Genomic DNA, 26,182 nt, shown 5'->3' with positions numbered 1-26,182 from the left:
AATGGACGACCTTAAATAATTTTTAACTATTTTTAGCTTGGAATTGGCTCTTTCATTCGATGCTACTGTAATGGGATTTTTTAAAACCAATCTTAAGGCTATAGCGACATTTGGGTAAAATAATTCTGTTAAAGCACCCTTGGAATGACGATAATGTGGGTAACTAGGCAGCATTAAGACAGCTGTAGGCACGTTGATAGAAATGTGGAAAAGACGCTGTTGATATTATTATTGTCTAAACCATTTGAGCGCGGGACCCTGTTGGAGAGACCTGTTAAACGTGTTTGTGGTCGACTGGCACCACTAGTTGGAGAGCACTTTAAGAATTGTTAAGTAGAAGAGTTAATGTCCATAGAAAAAACAGTAAGGAGGCAAGATCGCTAAAGCCTATACTCCAACAAGACCACTAGGTCAGAGGAACTTGCAGTTAATAATTCCTACATTAAATACAATCGTTAACCGTATTTAGCAGTCACGCAGCTAGAACCATGGTTCACTCAAACACGTATGCTACTGCACTCTGGCACTTGACTACTTGGAGAAAAAATATTATAGTAATTCTCCAGCACGACATTATAAGTCAGAAGAGTTTACAACTGATCATTTTGACAATAACATAATCGATGCCGTATATAGCAATTACGTGGATGTGAACCATGGTCAACTCAAACGCATGTGATATTCCACTTTGGAACCGACAACGCGGAGTCATGTCTGAACGTTACGTAACAGGGTTTCATAAAATAAATAAATTGAATTAAAGTATTTAATTATATAATAACGGAAAAGGTGGTAAAGCTATTGTTGTATTAGGGTTTTAGGAGTATCAGCGACTAAGGCCATATTGCTCCCTGTATATTATCTGTATGTAATAAAAGTTCTGTCCTGTGAATAAATATTTGCTTCGAACTTCGTCTTCCATTTTACACACAGTTTTTCCTCTTCACTCTGTTATTTCTTTACTCGAAAGAAAGCTATAATACAACGAAATGTGATTAATTTCATATTATGTAAATTAAAATAGCCTAGATCACGATTTGTACACGCCATGACTTCCCATGTATAAAAAACCAATGTGGTAAAATTGTTTTTGTGCAGCCCCTGACACACACATGAGTCTCTCAACCTTGAATCCCGAACTTTCCGCACGATATCATTTTCTAACTGCGTTGACCACGAACACAAGAGTACTTTATAATGATTACCTATAAGCACCCCAGATAATGAACTCATTTAAAAAGAGATAAGCATGGTGACTAATCGGGGCATACACCAAGTTTTCTTTCATTAACTTGTCTCTAACAACCTCGTTAAGTTAAACAATAACTATATGAAATGTTTTTAATTTCTTTGCAATGAACCTCAGAAAAGATAACTTCTCACATTTCTTCGAGGGAAGTCTAACGCCACACCTTCCCTACATGCTTTCCTGAATGAAAAATTACTAAGTTTAGTAAAATAATGAGGCTTTGGAGATTTTTAATTAAAATGAATATATGTAGTTTCCATCAATGGTAAATAGTGGCTTTAGTACTTCTTTTTTTTTTTTTATTGGTGGGAATCCAACAAAAACCGTTATAGTAATTTTGTAGACCTTTACAACGCTGCACAGTTCAAATTGGAGTGGAATCATTTTAGAAGATAAATTTATAGTGACCTCATCAGTTTGTGGCTGTAGTAAAAATAATTTGAGTATTGTGTAAATTTAATGGGGCCAAACCCTTTTCCAAGGTTCTACTGTAATAATGTTGGAATAAACATATGTCATGCTTATGTCTTGAACATATGTTGAAAAACTTCCATCTGATCTGGAAGCAGGTAGTTTGAATAAATTCAAGAAGAACTAGACAAACTACTGGGGGGGGGGTTGGACAGGTGATGTGGGAAGTTTTTTTTTTTGGTTGATGCTGTATAAGCTTGCTCTTTCTTGTATCATTTTCCACAACTACGCTAGTGTGCAAAACTTAAGGACCAACACTATTCGTAAAGGTACAACCACAAAATTAAACGAAACAGCCTGTGGCGATTTGCATAACTGTGGCGGTTCAGTAGTAAGCTGGTGCACATGCAAAAATTTGAATCGTGATGAGAGGGCTCACATAAACAGATAAAAGCAGTAGTTCAGCAGTTATATGCAAATTATCGAATGGTGAGCACAATTGTTAGACGTTCGATTGGTTTCATACAGTGCTATAGACAACGATATGGCCAGTAGACAATATCTGGATGACTTTACCCGGGGTCGAATAATTGGGAAGCTCGAGGAAGGTCGAAGTGCGAGGAGTGTGGCTGCAGAGTTCGGTATCGCCCATAGCATCATCTCACGTGCGAGGTCGGCCTTCAGAAGGACAGGTACAGCTGTTCGAAGGACCAGTGGTGGTCGTCCACGAAAAACAAAGCTTAATGATGACCGCTATATATAGTCCTACAGGACTAAATGCTGATGGCATCCTTACTCTTTCTCAGCTGGCACACACAAAAGGGGAAAATTTTAAATTGGAAAAGCATGGTGGCAGGATAGATATGCAAAATAGAGTGATTATTGAAACAAACTTTCATCCGAAGTTGCGGAAATGAGTAGTTGAATAAATTTAAAAAAGGATTGAATAGTTTATTTGAAGGGGTGGGCAAATGAAGTATATATTTTTTCATTGGCTCGTGCTTTATATGCTTGCTTCTTTGCATCATTTTTGCCACTACTACAGACACTACCCGGCTTACGAAGTACAAAATACGTTTCCACGACTTAAAAAAATCGTGGAAACGTATTTTGCATCCCGTAGGAATAAAGGTCGCGTGAAAATATCGTAATGTGAACCTAATAATACAATGTTTTTTGTTTTTGTCAATTCATTCCAAGACCTCGGAAGTTGAAATTTTCGCTATATAACTAAGCTATTTATCTCTCTAAAAGGTCATTTTTATAACTGACACTTTAATAATTATCATATGTTCTGCTATAAGAATCAATTTTGAACGGCTTTGTGATATTTTTCTAAAACACATTTCTGGAGGTCACTACCATAAAACAATAAAAACAATTTGCACTTTCGGGTTTATTGGGCTTTTCTGTTAGCGCAATCTATTATAAACGGGTAGTAAACTCGATCATATTGCATTTGCGATAATACCGATAGCTGGAATTTTGTGGGTTTTTACGTTCCGGTATTATGGTGTAATGAGTTCTCATTCACTGAAATCTTCAATCATATAAAGAACAAATAAATTTTCAAAATCTACTCTTCATTCCTATTTACTTATTACAATGGTGAATGGAAGGGGACCAGCGGAAAGTGCAAGTGCTGGCAGTGCTAGGAAACGAAACAAAATTGATTTAGAAATGCAGATGATTAATTAAGAAATATGAAGCAGGACAAGGTTTGTCATCTATTGCACGGAATTAGGTCTCGCTGTTGACAGTGAATACTATTTTAAGGGACAGTGTGCGTATAAAAGAACATGTTAAAGGATCAATGCATTTATGATCAACAGTGATCACAAAACAATGTTCAGGTGCTATTTCGAAGCTGCAAAAGCTATTAATATTGTGGATGGAAAATCAGACTCAGAAGCAAGTGCCCCTGAGTCCAATGGCCATTCAAACAAAAGCAAGAAGTATTTATGAAGATATTAAGTACGGCAAACTCCATGGCAGGCAACAGGTGGTTTAATAGGTTCAAAGCAAGCAACGGGTGGTTTAATAGGTTCAAGGCAAGCAACGGGTGGTTTAATAGGTTCAAGCATTGCACTGGTTTCCAAAACATTAAAGTATGTGGTGAAGTCGCCAGTGCTGATTCTGAAGCTGCAGAGAAATTTTGTGGTGTTGGAAAAAACCCCTAATAAATCTTCACAGCCCCAACTTCTGCAGCGGTATGCTTATCAGCTGGAGTTAATTCTAGCAACCATGCTCGAAAGGTAAAACTTGCTGATGTTACGTCTGTCTCCTCCCTCCCTTTTTGTTATTTTATAATTTTTGAATTTTTTGTAATTTTGTACACTTTTGTAATTTTTCCTGCACATGAGATAAAAAAATTGAATAAATAATTCTATTTACATGTTCATTGATCATTTCTTTTTTGCTTCAATCAAATTTGGGAGTGCTGCATAAGCATTTAGGGAAATTCTGACTTAGGTAGAGTTCTGCGGAACGCAACCCTTACCTAAGTCGGGGAGTGACTGTACTTGTACTAACAGTACCAATATCACAACTTTCTAGTTTAGGTGTTGAAAGGGCACAGAAGTGTTTTTTTTTAGCTCCTTGGTTGAAGGTAAATTTCCATAAAAAAAGGTTACTGTAGGACAGTGGTTCTCAAACTTTGAGCCCACACCTCCCTTGAGCCATAAAATTTTTCCAGCACCTCCCTTGAAGCAAAACATCTATAATTGGGCAATTTCTTATTTTTAATATGTTAATATAATAATTATTAATATGTGTTGATGCATTCTCTTCATCAAAAATACCCCAAATATTTTCTATAATTATTTGCATTAATAATACAAATCAAATAGTAGCAGATATCCAATAGTAAAAAAAAAAAAATCATTCTTAATACATTTTTAATATTTACCATGGAAATTTTACATAAACTATTACATTGTCAGCGACACCCCAGGTAAATTATGGTGCCTCCCCAGGGTGTCGCAATGCACAGTTTGAGAACTGCTGTTGTAGGACATTTGCACTTAAGTGGGCTAGTTTAGGTATATTTTACTGGAGTCATAATCTGGTTTCTGTATTTTGCCAAAAATTCAATCATCCAGCATCTGACTGATGAGCCAATATAGAGATTTCACCTCAGAGCAATAATTGCTACCACTAGTGACAAAACTACAAATGAGTTACATGCTCTTTGTGGACCAAGCCAAACCAATTGCTCCCCCTTTGTGATGGTGGACCCAGTATCATGGTAGTTTCACCACTGTACCACACGTAATGTTGAGATAAATACACAAAATAATGTATCCTAGTTTTACAGGAGGGTGACAAATGGTGACACTGCACACAGAAAAAAGGATGTTATTTGTAAAATCCATGTCTCTGGCACTCTTTTACTCAAAGTTATTTACATATTCATAGGCTCTCATTTAAAATGATCTCATTTGACTGTATTAAACTTAATTTTCAATACAATAATTGTGTAATTGTAATTATTTTATAAATTGAATTAACCTTTGTGAGGGAAAGTAATCTATGACAGTCAAAGTAGTTCCACAGTTAATTTCATTTTCATTGTGCAAGATATTTGATAGAGATCAAAGCATTTTAAGTAATAATTTGTTATTTTTAAATATTAATATTTAATTCATATTACTTTTAACCAATAATAGGATTCATGGATCGAGTAAACTAAATGCTGATAAGGGTGGAGAAGGCATAAATTTCAATGAAAAAAGATGGTTGTAGGATAGAATTTTGAAAATTTGCTTTCAGCCAGAATAATTGGCTGTTGGAACAAACTTCCATCCAGTATTGTGAAAATGGATATTTTGAACAAATTTAAAAAAACAATTACATTAATTATTACAGGGGATGGATAGACAATGTAGAAAGTTTTTCTTTTTGGCTGATGCCATTTAAGCTTGTATCATTTGCTACTAATAATTTATATAATATTTCCTAATTTAATTTATGAAGGATTTTTTATATTCAATTTCTGTAATATTTTTAATACTACAAGAGTTGTGGAGTAGTGCAGGCAGACCACAATCAACACGAACTCTCGCCATGGAAAAAATTGTGTTGAATGCCATCCAGAATAATCCTACTACCAGCACACGTTTGCCTCTGCCTTAGGAGTGTCTCGTTGCAGTGTACAGCATGTCTGGCACGACAATTCCTTACACCCCTTTCATCTCCAAAGGGTTCAGTTACTGCCCCTCCAAGATCATCCTGCACGTGTGGCTTTTATGCAGTAGTTTCTCCAAGAAAGTGTTCAAGACTTGAATTTTCCAGCCTATGTTTTGTTCACGGATGAGGCTTATTTCACTCGGGAAGGCTTATTCAATCAGCACAATGCTCGTGTGGGCTCACAACAACCCACACAGTGTGCGCCCCCATGCGGCACAACATCGCTTCGCAATAAATGTGTTGGCAGGTATGGTCGGTGACTGTTTAGTTGGCTCATACTTGTTACCATCCCACACGAACTCCGCTAAATATCGGATCTTTCTTGAACAAGTTCTACCAGGGTTACTTGATGATGTTCCAGCAAATGTGAGATGCAACATTTGGTTTCAACATGACGGGGCACCTGCCCATTATGGAAGGTGTGTTCGTGACCATTTGAACAGGCATTTTTTGTATCGATGGATTGGCCGTGGTGGACCCGTTGCCTGATCCCCACATGCTCACCTGATTTATCGAGCCTTGATTTCTTTCTGTGGGGGACCCCTCAAATCTATCGTGTATGAATCGTCTGTGGAGATGGAAATGGATCTCGTGGCGAGACTCATCTGCGCTGCTGCTGTCAAAGAAACTCCAGGTGTGTTCAACCATGTCCGCCAATCCATGCTGCGTTGGTGTGATGCATGCATCGCATCTCATGGTGGAACCTTCAAGCATCTGTTGTAACATCATGAAATGCATCCATCTCGTACTCCATTGTTAATATTATGTCAAATAAATGTTTGCCACTAATTACTGTCTTGTGTCATTTCTGCTTCTTGTGCCTCAGCTACTACTTTCCCGTGACGTTTCTGGGTTCCTATTCGATTCACATTATTTTAGATGTTACCTACCTCCCCTAAATGTTTGTACCAATATTTTTTGAGACACCCTCTATATATGTATTTCGGTATCGATTATTATCTCCGAGTTACGTTATATGACTTTCTTATCCCCTGTTAACTTATATGAATCATTTCACGATGCCATGCTTGTAATAACTAGGTTGCTCTATTTATTTAGTTAAAAAAGTACAATTCAATTGACAATGAAATTTAATAACATTAATAAATTTTACTGATTAATTGATACTACTATACTCGCTATCTAGTTTTCCATTAAACCTTACGCTAGCACACGTATCATATAACAATGGCGGCAAGTTACGAATGGTTAATCTACGGACATGAGGTATTATTTACTTTCCAAAACGTGCTATGTAAATTCAAAATAAACGACGGAGCTTGACTAGGTCTATAAGCTACTTATAGAAAATAATTTAATCTAACAATTAAGTCAATAACGCGGTTAAGTTTAATTAAAAGACATTTCTGAAATTAACTGCAGAGAATTCAAAGAAAACAGGAGAGACTGCTTCTACAGGGATGGGATACACTTAAATAGAAAGGGTGCAAGAATATTTGCTGATGCTATCGAGGCAGAGTTAGGCGGGTCAGAAAATTGCTAGCTTGGGGGATACATGGACTAACAGATTAACAGTAGCCGCTGGCAGAGGTGAAAGTGATTCTTGCACTGCTTTTGAAATGCAATTGAGCAGCAGCCTACAAAGTAAAGCAATGAGAATTTCCAGGACTGCTGGGAGTCATAGTGGAACAAGTAAATATGCGGGCTGTGTTAGGGTAACTAAGAGTAGAAACAGGTGTATGTATACTTGTGTGTACACCAATGCTAGGAGTATAGTTAATAAATTTGATGAGCTTGAAGTCCTAGTCAAGACATCAAAGGCAGATATTGTTGGGATATCAGAGATGTGGTGTCACACAGACATAAGCAGTGCAGAATTGGAATTTGGGGAGTACAATGTGTACAGAAAGGATAGACAGGACAGGAAGGGAGGAGGGGTTATGCTGTTAGTGAAGAAACACACAAAATCTAAGGAAGTGCATCCAATAATGTTCGTGGACAATGCAATGTTGAGTCTGTTTGGTGTGACACTGGGAAAGACAGAATGAGAGTAGGTGTGTGTTATAGGCCTGATGAGTATAATGAGCAATTGTGCAGAGAAATAGAGTGGGCCAGTAAATCAGAGTGTCTTATAATGTGGGATTTTAATTTTCCAGAGATTGACTAGAATTTGTGGGTTGGTTACTCGCACACTAGCAAGGATTTTGTGGATTTAGTGTATTATTGTTTTCTACAGCAGCATGTTCAGGAGGCAACTAGAGGGAGTAATACTCTTGATCTGATTATCAGTAGTGATTCTTCATGCATTAAGAATCTGCAGATAAAGGAACCACTAGGTGTCAGTGATCACAGTGTGCTGAAGTGGGATTTATTCAAAGAGGTAACTACCATCAAGGGTAAAGGGAAGGGTTTTTGCTTTCAAAAGGTGACTACAGTGCTCTGAGACAGTATTTAAATTCTATATGGTGGGACGAACTGATGATGATGTTACCACAGCAAATTCAAAATGGGAAGCATTCAAAGAAAAAATCTTGGAAGCTACTAGGCTTTTCATACCAACTAAGAAATACTGTTCAAGATTTAGGTCTAAATGGTTGTCAGATGAACTAATCAGGCATGTGACAGAGAAGAAAAATGCATGGGATACATATAAATTAACATGTGACACAGAGGCCTGCGATAGATATAAGCTGGTCTATAACCAAGTCACAATGGAGGTTAGGCAGGCAAAGGGAAATTACGAGAAATCTTTGGCAAAGGAAGCAAAGAAAAACAGCAATGAGTTCTTTACTTATGTAAACTCTAGAAGGAAGGGGATGAACCAGATTGGTCCACTTGACATCGATGGTTCAACTGTTGATGATCCTGCTCAGGTAGCTAACAAACTAAATTACTATTTTGCATCTTCATTCACACATGAGGAGCTGTTCGAGGATGGGAATGCCAGAGGTGTATTAAACTCTGGCAATAAGCTAGATAATTTTGTAATAACTGAGAGTAAAGTGGTGGAGAACTTGTTGAAGATAAACATAAGACAAGCACCTGGGGTGGATGGGATCTATCCAGTTATATTAAAGGAGGCAGCAAAGGAAGTAAGCAAACCCTTAGCCATAATTATGACAGCTTTCCTGGACTCAGGGGAGGTAACCATGGACTGGAGATGTGCAAATGTGACCCCAATCCACAAAGGAGGATCAAATGGGGAGACAAGTAATTAGAGACTTGTTAGTTTAACTTCTGTTCCAGGGAAATTAATGGAAGCACTGGTTAAAGAAGCATTTCAGGATCATCTAGACAAGACTTCAGTTATAGCTCGGACACAGCATGGGTTTGATAAGGGAAAGTGTTGTCTGATCAAATTTATTGGATACTATGATGTAGTCACAAAGGAACTGGATGCAAAGAATAATTCTGATATCATATATTTGGATCTTAGAAAGGCTTTTGATACTGTTGTGCATGGAAGACTGCTGCAGAAATTGGAGCAGTGTGGCATTGGAGGCAAATTGTTGCTATGGATAAAGGGACGGTTGAGCGGGGAGAAGACAGAGTGGTATTCAATGGATACTGCACTTTGTGGACTAATATTATTAGTGGAGTCCTTCAGGGTTCAGTTTTGGGTCCATTGTTGTTTTCTGTATTTATAAATGATATTAATGATGGTATATCAGGTTTAATGTCCAGGTTTGCAGACGATACAAAGGTTGGCAGATAGACTGAGAGGTGGCAACTGAAGTTTAACATTGAGAAATGTAAAATACTGCATATGGGAAGCAGTAACCCCAGAATAACGTATCAACTGTGTGGTACTACACTGACAGAGGTAGAAAATGAAAAGGACCTGGGGGTAATTGTGCAGTCAGATATGAAGTTTTCTGAGCAGTGCAGATGGTCCGCAAGACTAGCCCATGGTATCTTATCAATGGTCCTTGAGGTTGTCACAGACATTCTCTCAGATATGCCAGACAAGCTGTACTTGCTACCTGGGAGTCTAAAACGCTGATGGAACTGATATTCGGGTGACACTCAAGTCAAGTGGACCCAATTTCGGCGAAGTCCGGACGGTCTGTGACAACCAAATCCTCTGCTTGCACCTTCACGATGGTGGGACTGTTAGTAATCCTGGGTATAACCTCCATGCACAAGCACATGGTGGGTGACCACCCAGGTGTGAACCAACGTAAGCAGGGGTCGAGGTGTGGCGCCCACACCACATGGAGGAATGCCGCCCCTCTATGTTACCAGGCAGTACTAGGTGGTAGATGACTCTCATCAACCGGTGAAATACCACCACTTTGCTTATTGGAGGCTTGAAGTGGTGGAACCCATGTTTAGTCTCTAGAGCTAAGTTCCGGTCAACCCTTCCCTATCTCTTCCATCATGCAGCATGATTGATGACTCTTGAGGTTATGATGAACGTTGTGGCGAGATCCAATATTCCTTACATTTCGAGGGTACAGCTTTAAAACGGTTTTCGCAGGCCGGCCGCTAGTTAGTACACCGGACCGAACCTATTGGTAACTCTCTAGGAGGCTTCCGGATCAGCTAGTGTATAATCTTGCTACCTCTACTCTGCCAGATAGTGACTGGAGGGAGTCCGAGTAGTGTGTATGCGGGGAGCATTGTCGAGGCCACGTTATGTCAAGGATCTGGGTATATTCTTCCCACATGTACGCCATATCCAAAAATTTCATTACTTCATACAGCATGTCCCACCCACTTTTTCTTACTATTGAATACACCATGAATTGTCAAACTAATAGAACAAGCTTATCTGCGAAAAGATCTAAACCTCCCAATTATTTCCTAATTCATTTCACAAATATACGTGGTCTCAATTCTAATCTCAACGATGTCCATTTCCACTTGCAGTCTGCCAAACCCCATGTACTTTTTCTGACAGAATCTCAGTTATCGGTTGATTCAACTACTGTTCATCTCAGATGCCCAAATTATTCGCTGTATGATTCCTTTCGCCTCAAAGGTGGTACTTGTGCATATGTCCGTTCTGATATTCCCTGTCAGAGACTTGGCAATTTGGAATCTCCTCTCTTTGATCTTCTCTGGCTTAAAATCTCTCTACCTCATTGTGTCAAATTCATCTGTTGTCTCTACCGTTCTCCCAACTCCACTAATCACTTGGAGCTCTTTGACTTCCTCTCGTTGCAACTTGATTTTCTCCAGTCCAACTTTCCTAACAGTGAGGTAATTTTCCTTGGTGATTTTAATGTTCACAACTCCAGCTGGCTTCCGTTTTCTAGTCACACCGACCCAGCAGGTCGAGATGCTGAGGCTTTTGCAATTACTAATGACCTAGCACAGATTGTTCATTTACCTACAAGAATACCGGACAATCCGAATCATACAGCCAATACGCTTGATCTTTTTCTCACAAACAACCCTTCTAAGTACACGGTCGAAGTGAGAGGTCCTTTAGGCACTTCAGATCACAACTTGGTGATTGTCTCTTCTCCAATGGAACCTTTATCTCATGGCTATTCCCAACCTCGTGTTGTTTGGCATTACAAGAATGCAAAATGGGATGACCTGCGAGACTTCTTTTCTTCTTTTCCTTGGTCAGATTACTGTTTCAAAACTCCTGATGTCAACGTTTGCTCAGATCGTGTCAGTGAAATTATTCTTGCAGGAATGGAATCCTTTATCCCACACTCCACTTTAAAATCTCGTCCTTTATCTAAACCTTGGTTTTCCAATAAATGTGCTAAGACTGTTCAAGAGAAGAATGTTGCATATCGTAATTGGCTTGTTTCTAATTCTTCAGTTTCATTTTCTGCCTACACCAAAGCTCGCAACAATTGTAAAGCAGTTATTAATCAGTCCAAACTAGAGTTTGAACAGGCTAAGAGTAGAAAACTTGCTTCTTGCCCTAATGGTAGCCGAGCATTCTGGTCTCTTGCCAAAGTTATTGGCCGCAACTTTTGCCCATCTCTGCTTCCACCTCTGTCCAAACCAGATGGTTCTGTTGTCACTTCAGCCAAGGATAAAGCTGACCTGCTAGCATCCCATTTTTCTTCCAGCTCATGTATTAATGAACTTGGTAAAACACCTCCCACCATTCCCAACACGGTCCATTCAATGCCTCCTGTGGTCTTCCGTCAAAAGGATATCAGAAGGATTTTGATGAATCTTGATGCTAAGAAAGCTCCAGGTCCTGATGGTATTTCTCCACTTGTTCTCAAAATCTGTGCTCCTGAACTTACTCCTATTCTTTGCCGCCTTTTTTCACTTTCTTATTCCAAAGGTGTTTTTCCTTCTGCTTGGAAATTTGATCATATCCAGCCAGTTCCTAAAAAGGGTGACAAATCCCTCCCATCCAATTATCGTCCCATTGCAATTACTTCTACTCTTTCTAAAGTAATGGAGAAATCAATTAACCGCCAACTCTTAAACTACCTAGAAACCTTCCGTCTGATCAACGATCGCCAGTATGGATTCCGTCGGTGTCGATCCACTGGTGATATTCTGGCTTATGTTACCCATTTATGGACTACTTCAATGGAAAGGTTCGGTGAAACACAAGCAGTTGCTCTTGACATCTCAAAGGCTTTCGATCGTGTTTGGCATAAAGGTCTTCTAAACAAGCTTCCATCTTATGGTTTGCCAACTGTTTTTAGTAATTGGTTATCCAGTTTTCTCTCTGATCGCTCACTGAGGGTGATGGTAGATGGCTCTCTGTCTTCTAACTTCTCCACTAATGCCGGTGTCCCCCAAGGTTCAGTTCTTTCCCCCACTCTTTTCCTCTTGTATATCAATGACCTTCTTCCATTGACTGGAAATCCTATCCATAGTTTTGCCGATGATAGCACATTGCATTCAACTTTCCATTTTGAGAAACCTTGCCCTGCTCAATCAGCTTCAACTTCTCGAAAATCTGCTACCAATTCCTTAAATGCCGATCTTCAGGTAATTCTCCAGTGGGGCAAAGACAACTTAGTTGATTTCAACCCTTCTAAAACTCAGTCTTGTCTTATATCTCGCAAAAAGGATTCTTCTGCTCCTATGCTTATCTTTAGTGACACTCCAATTTCTAGGCAAAAGGATATATCTCTTTTGGGGATTACCCTGACTTCTAATCTCTCTTGGCACAAGCACATTACAAATATTGCTTCCTCTGCATCTAAAAAACTTGGTTTTCTCTTTCGCTCTCAGCGTTACTTTTCTTCCAAACAGCTGCTCACTCTGTATAAATCGCAAATCCGCCCTGCCATGGAATATTGTTCCCACATTTGGGGTGGTGCCCCCAAAACCTCTCTCAGGCTTCTTGATTCCATTCAGAAGAGGGCAGTTAGGTTAATTAATGATTCATCTCTAACGGAGTCTCTCCACTCGCTTTCTCATAGACGTACTGTTTCTGCTGCATGCCTCTTCTACAGATATTTCCATGGGCACTGTTCTTCTGAATTGGCTTCTATAATTCCCGCTCTCTCTTTCAAAACAGTCCGAACACGTGCCGCCACCAGCCATCATCCATTTACTGTCCAACTTCAAACCCACAGAACCAACTTTTCATCTTCCTCATTTATTCATTCAACTGCCGTTTTCTGGAACAACCTTCCTTCATACGTATTTCCTGAAAATTACAATCTACAGAAGTTCAAGTCCAATGTCAACAAATATCTTCTTTCGTCTTCTCAACCTCCAACCCAAGCACGGTACTAAGTACTATAGGTTCTAATACCTCTCGTGTTTGGGGTTCACATAAAAAAAAAAAAAAAATATACGGGAATGTTTCTAGCAGGGATAAGGAGGTGATTATTCCCTTGTATAAGGCAGTGGTCAGGTCCCACCTTTGAGTACTGTATACAGAAAAGTTATGTCTGGAGGCCTTATTTTAAGAAGGATGTAGAGCTGTTTGAACGAGTACAGAGAAGGGTAATAAGATTAGTGAATGGAACCAAGGGTTGCTCTTACGAAGAAAGAGCTTAAGTTTTGCAAATTACAGTGTCTGGAGACTAGGCACCTGCGAGGTGATCTGATTGAGGTGTATAAAGCCTTGAATGGTTTGAACATGCTCAATGCTGATGAGATTCTTACTCTTGCTCAGGATAATCACCCGAGAGGGCATAAATTCAAATAGAGGAAAGTCAGTTGTAGGATAGATGTGTGGAAGTTTGCCTTTAGCCAGCGGGTGGTTGATTGCTGGAAGAAACTTCCATGTGTCATTGTAGAAGTTGTTAGCTTAAACAGAGTGAAGGCAGAACTAGACAAACATTTGGAGCAGGTGGATAAGTGAAATGAGAAAGGTGTTTTTTTTTTTTGGCTGATGCTATATAAGCTTGCTTTCTTGCATCATGTGCCCTTGCTAATGCTAAAACATTTTCAAAGGCATCTATTAGGAGTTTCAGCTGTGTGGTCAGAAAACAAGTTTTGTTTTTCGCAGCTTGTGGTAGCAGCTTTGCACTTGCTGGTTATGTACATATGTTTATAGATTAGATTACTTGTGCAGAGACATTTTCTCTGCACAAGTAACATATTCATTAATTATTGTTTAATACTTAACTTATTATTTTGATTTGTTATACTTAGATTTAAATTTAGAATTGCTTTTGATTCGGTTAACTAATTTATTTGTACAGTATTTATTGGTTTTGCCTTTGGCATATCTTTGCCTTGGGTGAGTTCTGTTTGTCTCTGTGTTTTGTATATATGTTTCTGCATTTCTTCTGATTGACTATTTCTGTTAATTTCTTGGTTGACTAGTTTTTCAGCTAAGATTTTAATTACTTATTTTGTAAATATTGTATATTTTACTCTCTGCTTATGCAGTCTAATTTGTTAATATGTTTACTGCTATGTTTCATATCGGTGACATAAGTATTTATTATTTAACTTAATTTATTCTTTTAAGTGGCTATCTAATAGCCACTTGTACATTACCTATGTTCTTTCCTTGAGACTTTTCTTTTTCCCCTTGTCGGTGCAGGTTGGGCTTCCTTCCCGGCTAGGAGAATCTTTCTTTCAAAATTACAAGCCTTCAGGCTTCAAAATTTTACCTCTTCAAGCTCTCTCGCTTGTTAGATATTCCAACTAGTGTTTTCCTCTTTCCTATTTCTTCTTTTTTCCCGAGAGAGTGTTTTGCTCACTTTTCTTCTTCTACTTTCTTTTCTCCTGCTTTATCCTCCCTATTCCTTATTTATTATAACCAGGATTCCACTTGTTGGAATCCCACTTAGTGTAATTTAGATAGTTCCTGGAGCGCCTCCACGTGGCTAGGGATGGGAGTCGGGACGCAGGTAGCTTGCTCCCTGCCTCCCGGCTGCTAAGACTCCAGTGCCGGCAAACAACAACCATCACAACACACATATATACTTACACACTTACACACACTTGCCGGCTATAAATAACCTACAGATGCTACAGCAGTATATAGGGGTAACCCTGGAGGCCACAATCAATACAAGAATACCTTGTCCCTTGTCCCTTGTGTGGTCAGAATAGATGAGGCACGAATTGCTGAAATATTGTTGAGGTCGAATCAACCTTGCATGACTGGTTCACGGTTTAGATAACACTTAAGTGTACATATTGCATTCAACCTTATCAAACTGTATGACATTTAAAAATACACAGGAAATACATGACTGCCAACAGGTTAACATACACTATGCCACCAAAAAAAAAAATCTTCTTGGAATGTGAAATAAAAGATGGAAACAAGTAAACATTCCAATATTTATTCATTCTAATATTACAAATGACTCTGTTATCTACGCAAACACAACTATGAGTTCATGTATTTTTTTAGTACACTAAATTACAACTGTAAGCTTTTAAAATTTTACAGCTAATTTAACTCAGTGGCTGTGCTCTTGAACAAATCGTAGGCCACAATAGCCACAAATGTGTGCACCTGGTTGGTCCTGCAAAATAAAAAAAACTTTATTAATGTATGCATAAACTATTTAATAATCAAGCAGGCATGTCAAAAAAAGTTATGCCAAAATAGACACTGTTTGTGTATACTGGGAGATTTGTGTTGGTGTGGAAGATTTGATGCCTATATAATTGCATTACATCGATAGCATTAGTGGCACCAATGCCTTGTGAAAGGCATCAACATTCCTACTTTCACACATTACTTTCAACGTAGTTTATTTGGATTTTAGAAAGACATCTAACTTGTGAGAGATTACTGTATAAGATGTAACAGGCTGGGATTATGGGACAGATTCTAAGACGGATCGCAGGATGGCTAAAAAGTGGCAGAGAATTGTTATAAATGGATATTCTTTTGATTGGTGTACTGTCAGAAATGGGGTTCCCCAAAACTCAGTTCTGTTGCTTCTGATATTTATAAATGACACAAATGGGGGCACAGAGGGTGTGATATCAAAATTTGAAGATGATGGAAAGATTAGGAGAGTGGTTAATCATCAGTGCCAAGCAGTGCTCCTCCAGGATGAATTGAAAAGGCATCAAGGATGATCAGAAAGATGGAAGTTCTGTTTTAATGTCACAAAATGCAAGGTCTTACACTTGAGGATGGAAACCTGAAAATAACTTATACACTTAGTGAGGTTGAATTAAAAACACTAGAGGGGGAAGGGATCTTGGTGCCACCTGTCTACACTGCTCAGAGAACTTCATATCTGCTCATATCATGGTGGCAGATATGAAAGTGTTGTTGATAGGATACTATGAAGCCCAGTGTCTTTTATCAACAACAGCCTCTAGAGACAGGGAGGTCATAATCCCACTGTATAAGTCAATTGCATGACTATTCTTGAAATACTGTGTCCAGATATGGGGACCTTACCTGAAAAAAAGATATTGAGCTTCTTGAAAGAGTACAAAGACGGACAACCCACATGTTAAGATGTGCAAAAGGATATCCATATGAGGGAAGACTTCGGAAATCAGACCCCTCTGAACGGGACCTGATCGAAGTCTATAAAGCTTGGAGAGGGGATAGTAAAATGAATGAAGGCAAAATTTTCACTGTTATAAAGGATTCCAGAACTAGGGATCACAAATTCAAATTACAGGGAAGATATTTAGACAGGATTGCAGGAAGTTTCCTTTTAGCCAGCAAGTTATTGATTACTGGAATATGTTGCCGACATAGGTAGTTCAAGTTGACACCACTTGGATGGGTGAAATAAGGTTGTTTTTTTTTTTTTGTTGGCTGATGCTATATAAGCTTGATTTCTTGCATCATGTGCCTTTGCTAATGCTAATGCTGACTGTGGTAAAAGGGCTGCTTCCACAATCAGCTTACAGAGGACATGTGGCTCAATGCCACATAGTATAATTCTGCTCTGTCAGCTAAACTCCACAACAACTCTGCTGCTTTAGCACATAAAGATTGTAGTAGGAGTAGCAGAATGAAAATTAGGTACAGTAGATTAGGAAAGGATAAGGAAACCATGGATCACAGAAGAAATGATAGATAAAATTGAGAAGAGAAGAAAATGGAAGCACCAAATTCAGAAGAGGCAAGGATTAAATATAGGAATTTAAATAATGAACTTAGAAGGACAATAGATGAAGCAAGAAAAAAAAAATGGTGGGAAGAACAGTGCAGAGAACTAGAGGTGAATGTATGAAAAAGTCAAGAGCTTAACAAACAAGAAGAATAGAACTAATGGAAAGATAAAAGACAAGAATGGAAAAATTCTTTATGACAAAGAAAACATAAGGAGAAGATGGATGAATATATAGAAGAGCTATATGACAAAACGAACTGAAAGTCTAGCCTGTGACAACAGAAGATGAAGAAGAGACCTTGGGACCAAAATTAATAAGAGAAGAATTTGAAAAGGCAGTGGCCTTGTGCTATGTCCAAAGGGTCATTTGTTATAATCTATTTTAAGTGTCATATTTAAAAGGATCTGAGCTAATATCTTTTTTAAACTGGAACCTGGGTCTTTAAATTAATTCAAAGTCTGTTTATATTAAACCTCATCTAGCAGTTATAGCAAAAAAGTGCAAACAAAAATGAGAAATAAGCCTGGAAATTAAATTGAAAATTATACAAGAGGTTGATATGATGGAATGAAGTAAAGTAGACATTGCAAAAGAATATAACATCCCATTACCTACTTTGTCTATCATATTAAAAACAAAATAAAACAAACAAACAAAAAAAAACTTGAACTGCATGACACTGGAGCAGCAATAAAAACAGGGAAGGCTTTTGTGGTATTAAACACGAAGAGCTTGAAAACAAAACTTTTCAAGTGGTACAACAAATGTGTGCATCTAATTTGCCAGCCAATGGTCTTATTTTGTAAGAAAAGGCTGATTATCTGGTTCAATGGCATGGAATTAGTGACTTCAAATAGAAAAGTGGCCAGATCCAAAGATTTAAGGACAGAAATAACTTAGTTTCACAAAATGTTTGTGGTAAATCTGGATCAGTTGACAAAGAAAGGTCACAGATTGGTTGTAATCTTTGTGTAGGGGTAGTCCATTCTTGAAAAATATCAGCCAAAAGATATTTTTAATTTCAAAAAGAAGGGTATATTTTATAATTCTCTGCCAAACAAAATACTTACCATTTGAGGAAAATCTTGTAACGGTGGAAAATTAAGTAAACAAAGAATCACTATCCTGTTATGCTGCAATGCAGGTGGCAGTACAAATTGCATCCAATTATGGATAGTAAATTTTCCAAGCCAAGATGTTTTAAAGGAATTAACCAAATTCTGTGCAATTATGAAGGCAATTGAATTGCTTGGCTTCTGATCAAAAATTTTCAGCTTTGGTTACTGAGAGTGGACAGAGGTGGCTTCAGAAAAAGGAACATTTTGATGATTCTATACCGTTGCACAGCCTGCCGGGGTACTTAAGTTGATAAATATATGGATGTTGTTTTACCACCCAATACCATCAATTTTATGCAACCACTGGATAATGGCATTATTTATAACCTCAAAAGACTATACAGAGATCACCTGATAGGGAGGGAAGGAACAATTTGCAACCAAAGTGGATGCGATCGAAAATATTATTGTTGGTCGAGACAGTATTGCATCGAGTATAATAACTGTTTCAGAAAGAGTGGCTTTACAGAGACAGAATATCATCGAAAAGCACGGTCCAAAACATGAATGTGATATCAATGTTGAAGCAGCATTTGGAAGGAGCACATGGATTTTGCTGGTGAATTTGAGGAGTTTCAGCAAACTGTTCAAATTCGCAAAGCCAGAAGAGCTGCTAAATACCAAGCAAATCAATTAAATTTTTGCTACCAGTGTTGAAAGTGAAAAAGCACTCACTCTGCCTTCTAAAAAAGATGCCCGAAATGCATTGAACATAATAGAGAATGTGATGGCCTGCAGTAACATTGATAAAGAAACAACTATTGTATTTGATGTCTGTGCTGTAGTTAAGAATGTATATAAAACAAAACAGTTAAAACTAGATTGTTTCTTTAAATTAGATTAAATTTCATTAAAGAGTTAACTGATTTGTACATGTCCTTTAATATTAAGGATATAGTTCTTCTTTTACTACTTTGTGGTACTAATTACATGGGTCTGGTCCAGGATCCTGACAGCCCAGGATCCAGAATCCCAACAGTAACTACTATATTGTAAAAATATATGAATATAATTCTATATATTTATTAGTTTTTTAGTAAGTAAAAATTTGTCTTATTAGATTAATTTTGTAGGAAGAATATAAAAAATAACAAAATTTTAATGACAAATACCTCTCTCAATTTGAAGATCATGTTTTCTGTTACAGAAACAAACAGTTTTAAAATACAATCAGCAAATAAAAACAAGTTAATTAATTTTAATTTATTATATTGCATTTTTTTGGTAATTTTTCAAGTTGAATTTTGGGATTTGTATAGAGCGTTTGAGCAATAATTATAAGTATAGCATTGAAGTGATAAAGAAAATAAACTTGAAATAAGAATACTTTCAGAATATAAAAATCTAGAGTAATGTATTTTGGCAACTGCATAACATTTGTCATGAATATCATTAGCATAACTGTAATTATACATGTATTTGTTATTAGCTGTACTTTCACAAATTTCTTTGACAAGTACATTAGGCATGACCATGGGTGTCGGCAAGATATTTTGAAAGGGGTAACAGGAAAAAATATACCTGGAAAAAATATTCCATTATCTTTATTATTATTATAATCAGAAAAAGAAAATGAGATAATAAGAAATTGGGATTTCTTGTTAAAAATTCTGCCATGAGAGAGGAAAGAATTCTGCTATTGACAACAAAAGTAAATATTCAACACATCGTGTGCTCAATATTGGATTATAGATGGCACATTTATGTGCCCACAATTTTTTATCAATTATATACAATACATGCACCCTTTGGTAATGAAAGCTATTGAATTTTTCCCTTAGTTTATGTGTTGATGATGAATAAGAGTGAAGAAAATGAAATTGAATTGAGACCACAGGCCATATTAACTGACCTACAATTAGCTGCAATAAATGACTCTAAAGGCGAGTTCCTACCTAAGGTGTCTAACAAGGTCTGTTTTTGCCACCTGGGACAATGTTTGGAGAAAAATTCAAGCAAGTGGATTGGCATCTAAGTATGGCACCGATGAAGAATTTAGTTTTCTACTTTGACATTTGTGTGCCTTGGCATTTATTCTTTCTGGTGAGATACCACAAGCATTTAATGTTCTGAAGTCACATTTACCGAGGGAAGCTAGTGATGTGATAGTGGTTTGAAGACAATTATATATATGGAAGAATTAGACAGCATATGCGTAATGGTATGGCAATTCACACTCCACCATTATTTCCACAAACATTATGGTCTGTATATGATTCCATTCAACTGGGAATTCCATGCACCCAAAACAGTGTTGAGGCTTGGCATAGAAGATGGGAATGTATAGTTGGACAAACACATATTGGCGTATATAGACTCATCAAGGAATTTCAGAAAGAATAGCAACAGGTCGATAACCAGGCTGAATGCATACTTTGTGGTGAATCCTGTCCAAAATGGACAGGATTCACCACAAAGAGAGAAGCTAGTGGTTTGAAGACAATTATATATATATGGAAGAATTAGACAGTATATGCGTAATGGTATGGCAATTCACACTCCACCATTATTTCCACAAACATTATGGTCTGTACAGCAGGTCCCCGTTATAATGTGGTTTGCTTTACGCTGATTCGCTATAACGCTGTTCTTATATTATAATCCGTATCTGACTATAACGTTGTCACAGATCACTATAACGCTCTTTTACAGATTGCATTTTTGGCATATTTAATGAAATCGTTTCATTTGATGGAGTCGATAGCTTGAAAATGAATAGCAAAACAGCATTAAAACGTTTCCCACGCCGACTTGAGAAATTTTCCCATGCTCAGTGAAATTTTCTCGCACGCTAATTTAATTGCAGTACAGTCACTTGTTACTTAGTTCCCAGATCAACATTTTTAAAAATGATCAAGTATATTTCTTGAAATATTTGTGTAATATGCGTTTATCCGAAGTCTAGTCATCACTCAGTACAGTATTAGACATCGTGCGTAATGGACAGTTTACTTGAACATTGTATCGTAATTAATGCAACCAATGCAGTTACATTTTAGAAGGGTTAATAATGGCTGATAAGAATGAAAAAGCAACGTCTGAGCGCAGTACGAAGGTTATAAATGTAAGAAAAAGACTGAATTTGAAAATTAAATTAGACGTTTTGAAGCAAATTGATTCCCGTCAACGACAAGCGGATGTGTGCCATAATTTAGGACTTGCAAGTTTAATTGTAAGAACAATTATAAAAAAATAAAGAATTAATTTTAGCAGCGGGAAAGATCGCTGTTCCACTGCAAGCAACTAGGGCTAGGCCGGCTATTAGGATTGAAATGGAAAAGACTTTTAACTAATTTTATTGAAGATAATTTTCAATGCAGAATTCAGTTAAGTTAAATGTGTGTGTGTGAGAGAGAGAGAGAGAGATTAGCCAATATGATGATCTGAAGAGAATTCACCTAAAAAAAAAATGTGGAACCATTTAAAACTGGTAAGGGCTGGTTGAATAGATTTAAAATCTAGGGAGAAGCCGCAAGTGCAGATCAAGGAGCCAAAAAAGAACTTGTTAAAATTATTGAAGAGGGGTATTTTGTGTGTTATACTTCTCAACATAGATGAAGCAAGACTTTTGCGGAAACAAATGCCTAAAAGAAGTTTCATATTGAAAGAAGCAAAAAACATGCCAGGTTTCAAAGCGGCGAAGGATCGGGTGACTTTATTGTTGGGTGGTAACACTGCGGGGGATTTAAAATTAATACCCCTTTTAGTTTATTTAGAAGAGGGCCAAAGTTCAACCCAAAATCGACACATTTTTCATGATTAAATTCATCAATTAAATTAAATCAATTTAGATCAATTAAATTCATGATTTTAATTGGAATTTTAAGTTTAATTTTGATACGTAAATAGTTACCACATAATTATATATGTATGTAATGCAGAATATTTTATATGTACAAATATTTGAATATTAAATATTTTGGCCGACATTTGTACATCTTTTCACTGCCGTTTATTATTGATTAGGAAATATCCTATGGCACTGACCGCAACTTACAAATACATATGTTACCTTATGGGAATGCGGTGCTCGCTTAGCGCGGATTCACTTAGTGCTCTGTTTTTCCAGAACGAATTATCAGCGTTAAGCGGGGGTCACCTGTATATGATTCCATTCAACTGGGAATTCCATGCACCCAAAACAGTGTTGAGGCTTGGCATAGAAGATGGGAGTGTATAGTTGGACAAACACATATTGGCGTATATAGACTCATCAAGGAATTTCAGAAAGAATAGCAAACAGGTCGATAACCAGGCTGAATGCATACTTTGTGGTGAATCCTGTCCAAAATGCAAGAAGGTGACAGTCAAGAGAGAAACGAGAATAATGAAGGTTGTGAACGATTGTGAAAATAGATCTGTGATGGATTACCTTCAGGGTATTGCACACAATGTATCTTTATAAATATTATTTTATTATTATATATATATATATATAATATATATATAATATAGTGGGTGTTGTGTATTCATTAATATGAAATAAAATATTAACATTATCATATACTGTTTGCATAACTACAATGTACATGTTTCATGTGTTCAAATAAAATTTTAATGTTTTTAGTGGCCGTTTTGATTATATGAAAACAAATTTTATTGCAAACAGTTTCTGAGATATGGACTCTGTTTTTTTTAAATACAATTAGAAGGGAATCTAGCTGTTGGGATTTTGGGTGGCACCATAATTATATATCTATACTACAATTTTGTTTCAATTATGTTGTTTCTTTTCTCTTAGTTTATGTTATAAATAAATGTAAATCTAAACTAATTATGTATTATTATTAGTATTATAGACAAGGTTTTTGTTATTATTTTTATTTTTACAAAGGCAAAATTTTGACACTTTCAGCAGAAAGTGTCACTACAAACCTCATTATTACAAAGCATGAAAAGTTAGGTCCACTGAACTTTGTATTAATGAGATTTTACTGTGTGTGCGCACGCACGCACACACACACACACACACACACACACACACACACACACACACACACACACACACACACACACACACACACACACACACACAGTTGCCAATTGTTTTGGGATTCATTATCATTAATAAGGGTATTTGATGCAAGAAAACAAGCTTATATAGCACCAACAAAAAAAAAAAAAAAAAACACCCTTCCCATTTCACTCATCCACTCACTCCAAATATTTGTCTAGTTCTGCCTTGAACTTATTTAAGTTGCTGATCTCCACTATAACAGATGGAAGTTTGTTCCAACTAACAACCACCTGCTGGCTAAAGGCAAATTTCCGCACATCTATTCTACGGTTGCCTTTTCTCAATTTCAATTTATGCCCCCTCAGGTGAGTAATCTGAGCAAGAGGAAGAATCCCATTAGCAGTGAGCTTGCTCAATCCATTCAAGGCCTTATACACCTCGATTGGATCACCTCGGAGATGCCTAGTCTCCAGAAGCTGCAATATGCAGAACTTAAGCCTTTCTTGGTAACACCAACCCTTTGTTCCCCTCACCAATCTCGTTGCCCTTCTCTGTACTTGTTCCAGCAGCTCTACATCTTTCATAAAATTAAGCCTCCAAACCTGTATACAGTACTCAACATGTGGCCTGACCATTGTCTTATACAAGGGGACAATCATCTTATACCTGCTAGTGAAATTTCTGAATATCATTGACAAACACCATGAGCTCCTCTTGCAGCCTTTTTGCACTGCTCAGAAAACTTCAAACTTTTCATTACCCCCAGGTCCTTTTCATTCTCCACTACCCTGAGTATAGTACCACCCAGTTGATACGTTACTCTGGGGTTACTGCTACCCATATGCAGTACTTTACATTTGTCAACGTTAAACTTGCCACTTCTCAGCCCACCTGCTCAACTTTTTCAGATCCTGTTGCAGAAGCATACTATTCATTACTGTCATTAACAACCCAGCCAACCTTTGTATCGTCTGCAAACTTAAACATTAAGCCTGACACACCATCAATATCATTGATAAATACCAAAAACAACAATGGGCCTAACACTGAACCCTGGGGGCTCCACTAATAACATTAGTTAATGAAGAGCAGTGTCCATTGATAACCACTCTTTGTCTTCTCCCACTCAACCATCCTTTTATCCATTGTAGCAACTTGCCCTTAATGCCATACTGCTCCATTGATCAAATACCACTTGGGAATGGAGAAGAGAAGAAGAATAGCAGAACACCCAGTAGAAGAATGATATGGCTGAAAAAGAAGACACTAGTATCAAAAAATGAAGCTTTTTTTTTTTTAAGATACAAAATGCATCATACCAGATTAATGTAGACCTTGGGATGCCCCAAAGGTCCTCCTCCACCATCACACCAAGTAGTTCTTTCTGAAATAGGCTTAGGGGGAACCTCTTCTATTAAGTCAATGGCAAACTTTTCATTAATCTAGAGAATTAAACAATATAAAATCAGAATCTAAACAGAAATTTTGGTTAAAATACTTTGATAAAATTCTGAAATAATAAGGGCTAATTGATAAGTCTGCAGCCTTAGTGTGAAATGATCTCCTGTTTATAGAGTACAAAAGGTGATTAAGTTGCTCTGTTGCTCAAGTAGAAATAACATTATTGTTATGGTCAGTCATCAAGTTATGGTTTAATTAAATCATTATGAAAATCATTGGATTTGTTGTGCAAGTGCGAAGCTCTCTGAATTTTATTTTGGCAGGAATGAAATCATCTGATTAATCCATTTACTGTTCTTATTCAGATTAAGCCTTTCTTGGTAACACCAAGAAATTGGTGTTACCAAGAAAGGCTTAATCTGAATAAGAACTTGGTAACACCAAGAAAGAAATATTGGGGGGATGCATGATAGTGTGCATAGCACATTGTTTTTGCATGAAATCTGATTTTTTTTTATCACTGGAATCTGTCAAATCTGTATACTGATACCCTCAACAGAAAAACATTGACCCTTTATTTATTTTAAGCACATTTGAATGTGCATGTTGGTGTATGTTTTTTATTATAAATTGCACCAATAAAGGTACAATGTATAGTTGGCATTATTTGAACTTAATACTAACCGGTGAGCTATACATGGTTATTGTTCATACATCACATGATCTGATAAGAGGTTTAACATCAAATGCACATACTACACCTTCATTATGATTTGAGAAATGTACCGTATTTCCCCATGTATAAGATGCAACTTTTTTTCGAAAAATTTGGGGTCTAAAAACTGGGTACGTCTTATTCAGTGGTTGTAGATTTTTTTTTTACTTGCATTTCCTGCTTCTTCGTGCTTGTTTTCTTTGCATTAATTGTTTCACACTTGTTACCGGTATATTAGTTTACATTTTGCCATGTTCTGCCCAGAAATGGCTCAGAAAAGATTTTTGTACAGTGCAGAATTCAAGTTAAAAGTGATCCAGTTTGCAAAGGTGAATGGAAATCGTGCTGCTGAACATAAATTTGGTCCTCCTCCAACTGAGAAAACAATCCAAGACTGGCTACGGGAAGAAGAAGAAACCCTACTGAAAACACCACGGCAGAAGAAGGCATTAGAGGCAAGTCAGCAAAATGGCCTAATTTAGAAAGGGAATTGAAGATATAGATTGAGGAGCAAAGGGCAACTGGAATTCCTGTGTCCACAAAGATGGTTCAGCATGAGGGAAGAAGAATTGCTGATGAAAAAGAAGTTACTGATTTTAAAGGAGGATACAATTGGTGCTTCAGGTTCATGAAATGGAATGGACTAAGCATACGTACACACACCAGACTTGCCCAAAAGATGCCCGAAAGTTATGAGCAGAAGGTACTTGAATTTCATCGTTTTGTCATTCAGT

General features: G+C 37.3%; 1 protein-coding gene across 1 annotated transcript in view; it reads right to left on the bottom strand.

The window, feature by feature from the left end:
- Positions 1 to 15,532: 15,532 nt before the first annotated feature.
- The window catches only part of ND-13A (NADH dehydrogenase (ubiquinone) 13 kDa A subunit), a 48,388-nt gene continuing 37,738 nt past the window's right edge, over positions 15,533 to 26,182 (bottom strand). Inside the window, exons 3-4 of the mRNA XM_090376819.1 lie at positions 24,652 to 24,774; positions 15,533 to 15,690 (exon numbers count right to left, since the gene is read on the bottom strand). Coding sequence (XP_090232945.1) covers positions 15,625 to 15,690; positions 24,652 to 24,774 — 189 coding nt within the window. The 3' untranslated portion in view covers positions 15,533 to 15,624. The remainder of the gene's footprint in view (positions 15,691 to 24,651; positions 24,775 to 26,182) is intronic.

The sequence above is a fragment of the Mastigoproctus giganteus genome, chromosome 7 (genome assembly GCF_048544385.1).
Source record: "Mastigoproctus giganteus isolate SK-2022 chromosome 7, ASM4854438v1, whole genome shotgun sequence".
NCBI classification, from domain to species: Eukaryota; Metazoa; Arthropoda; class Arachnida; order Uropygi; family Thelyphonidae; genus Mastigoproctus; species Mastigoproctus giganteus.
This window is presented reverse-complemented; position numbering and strand designations above follow the sequence as displayed.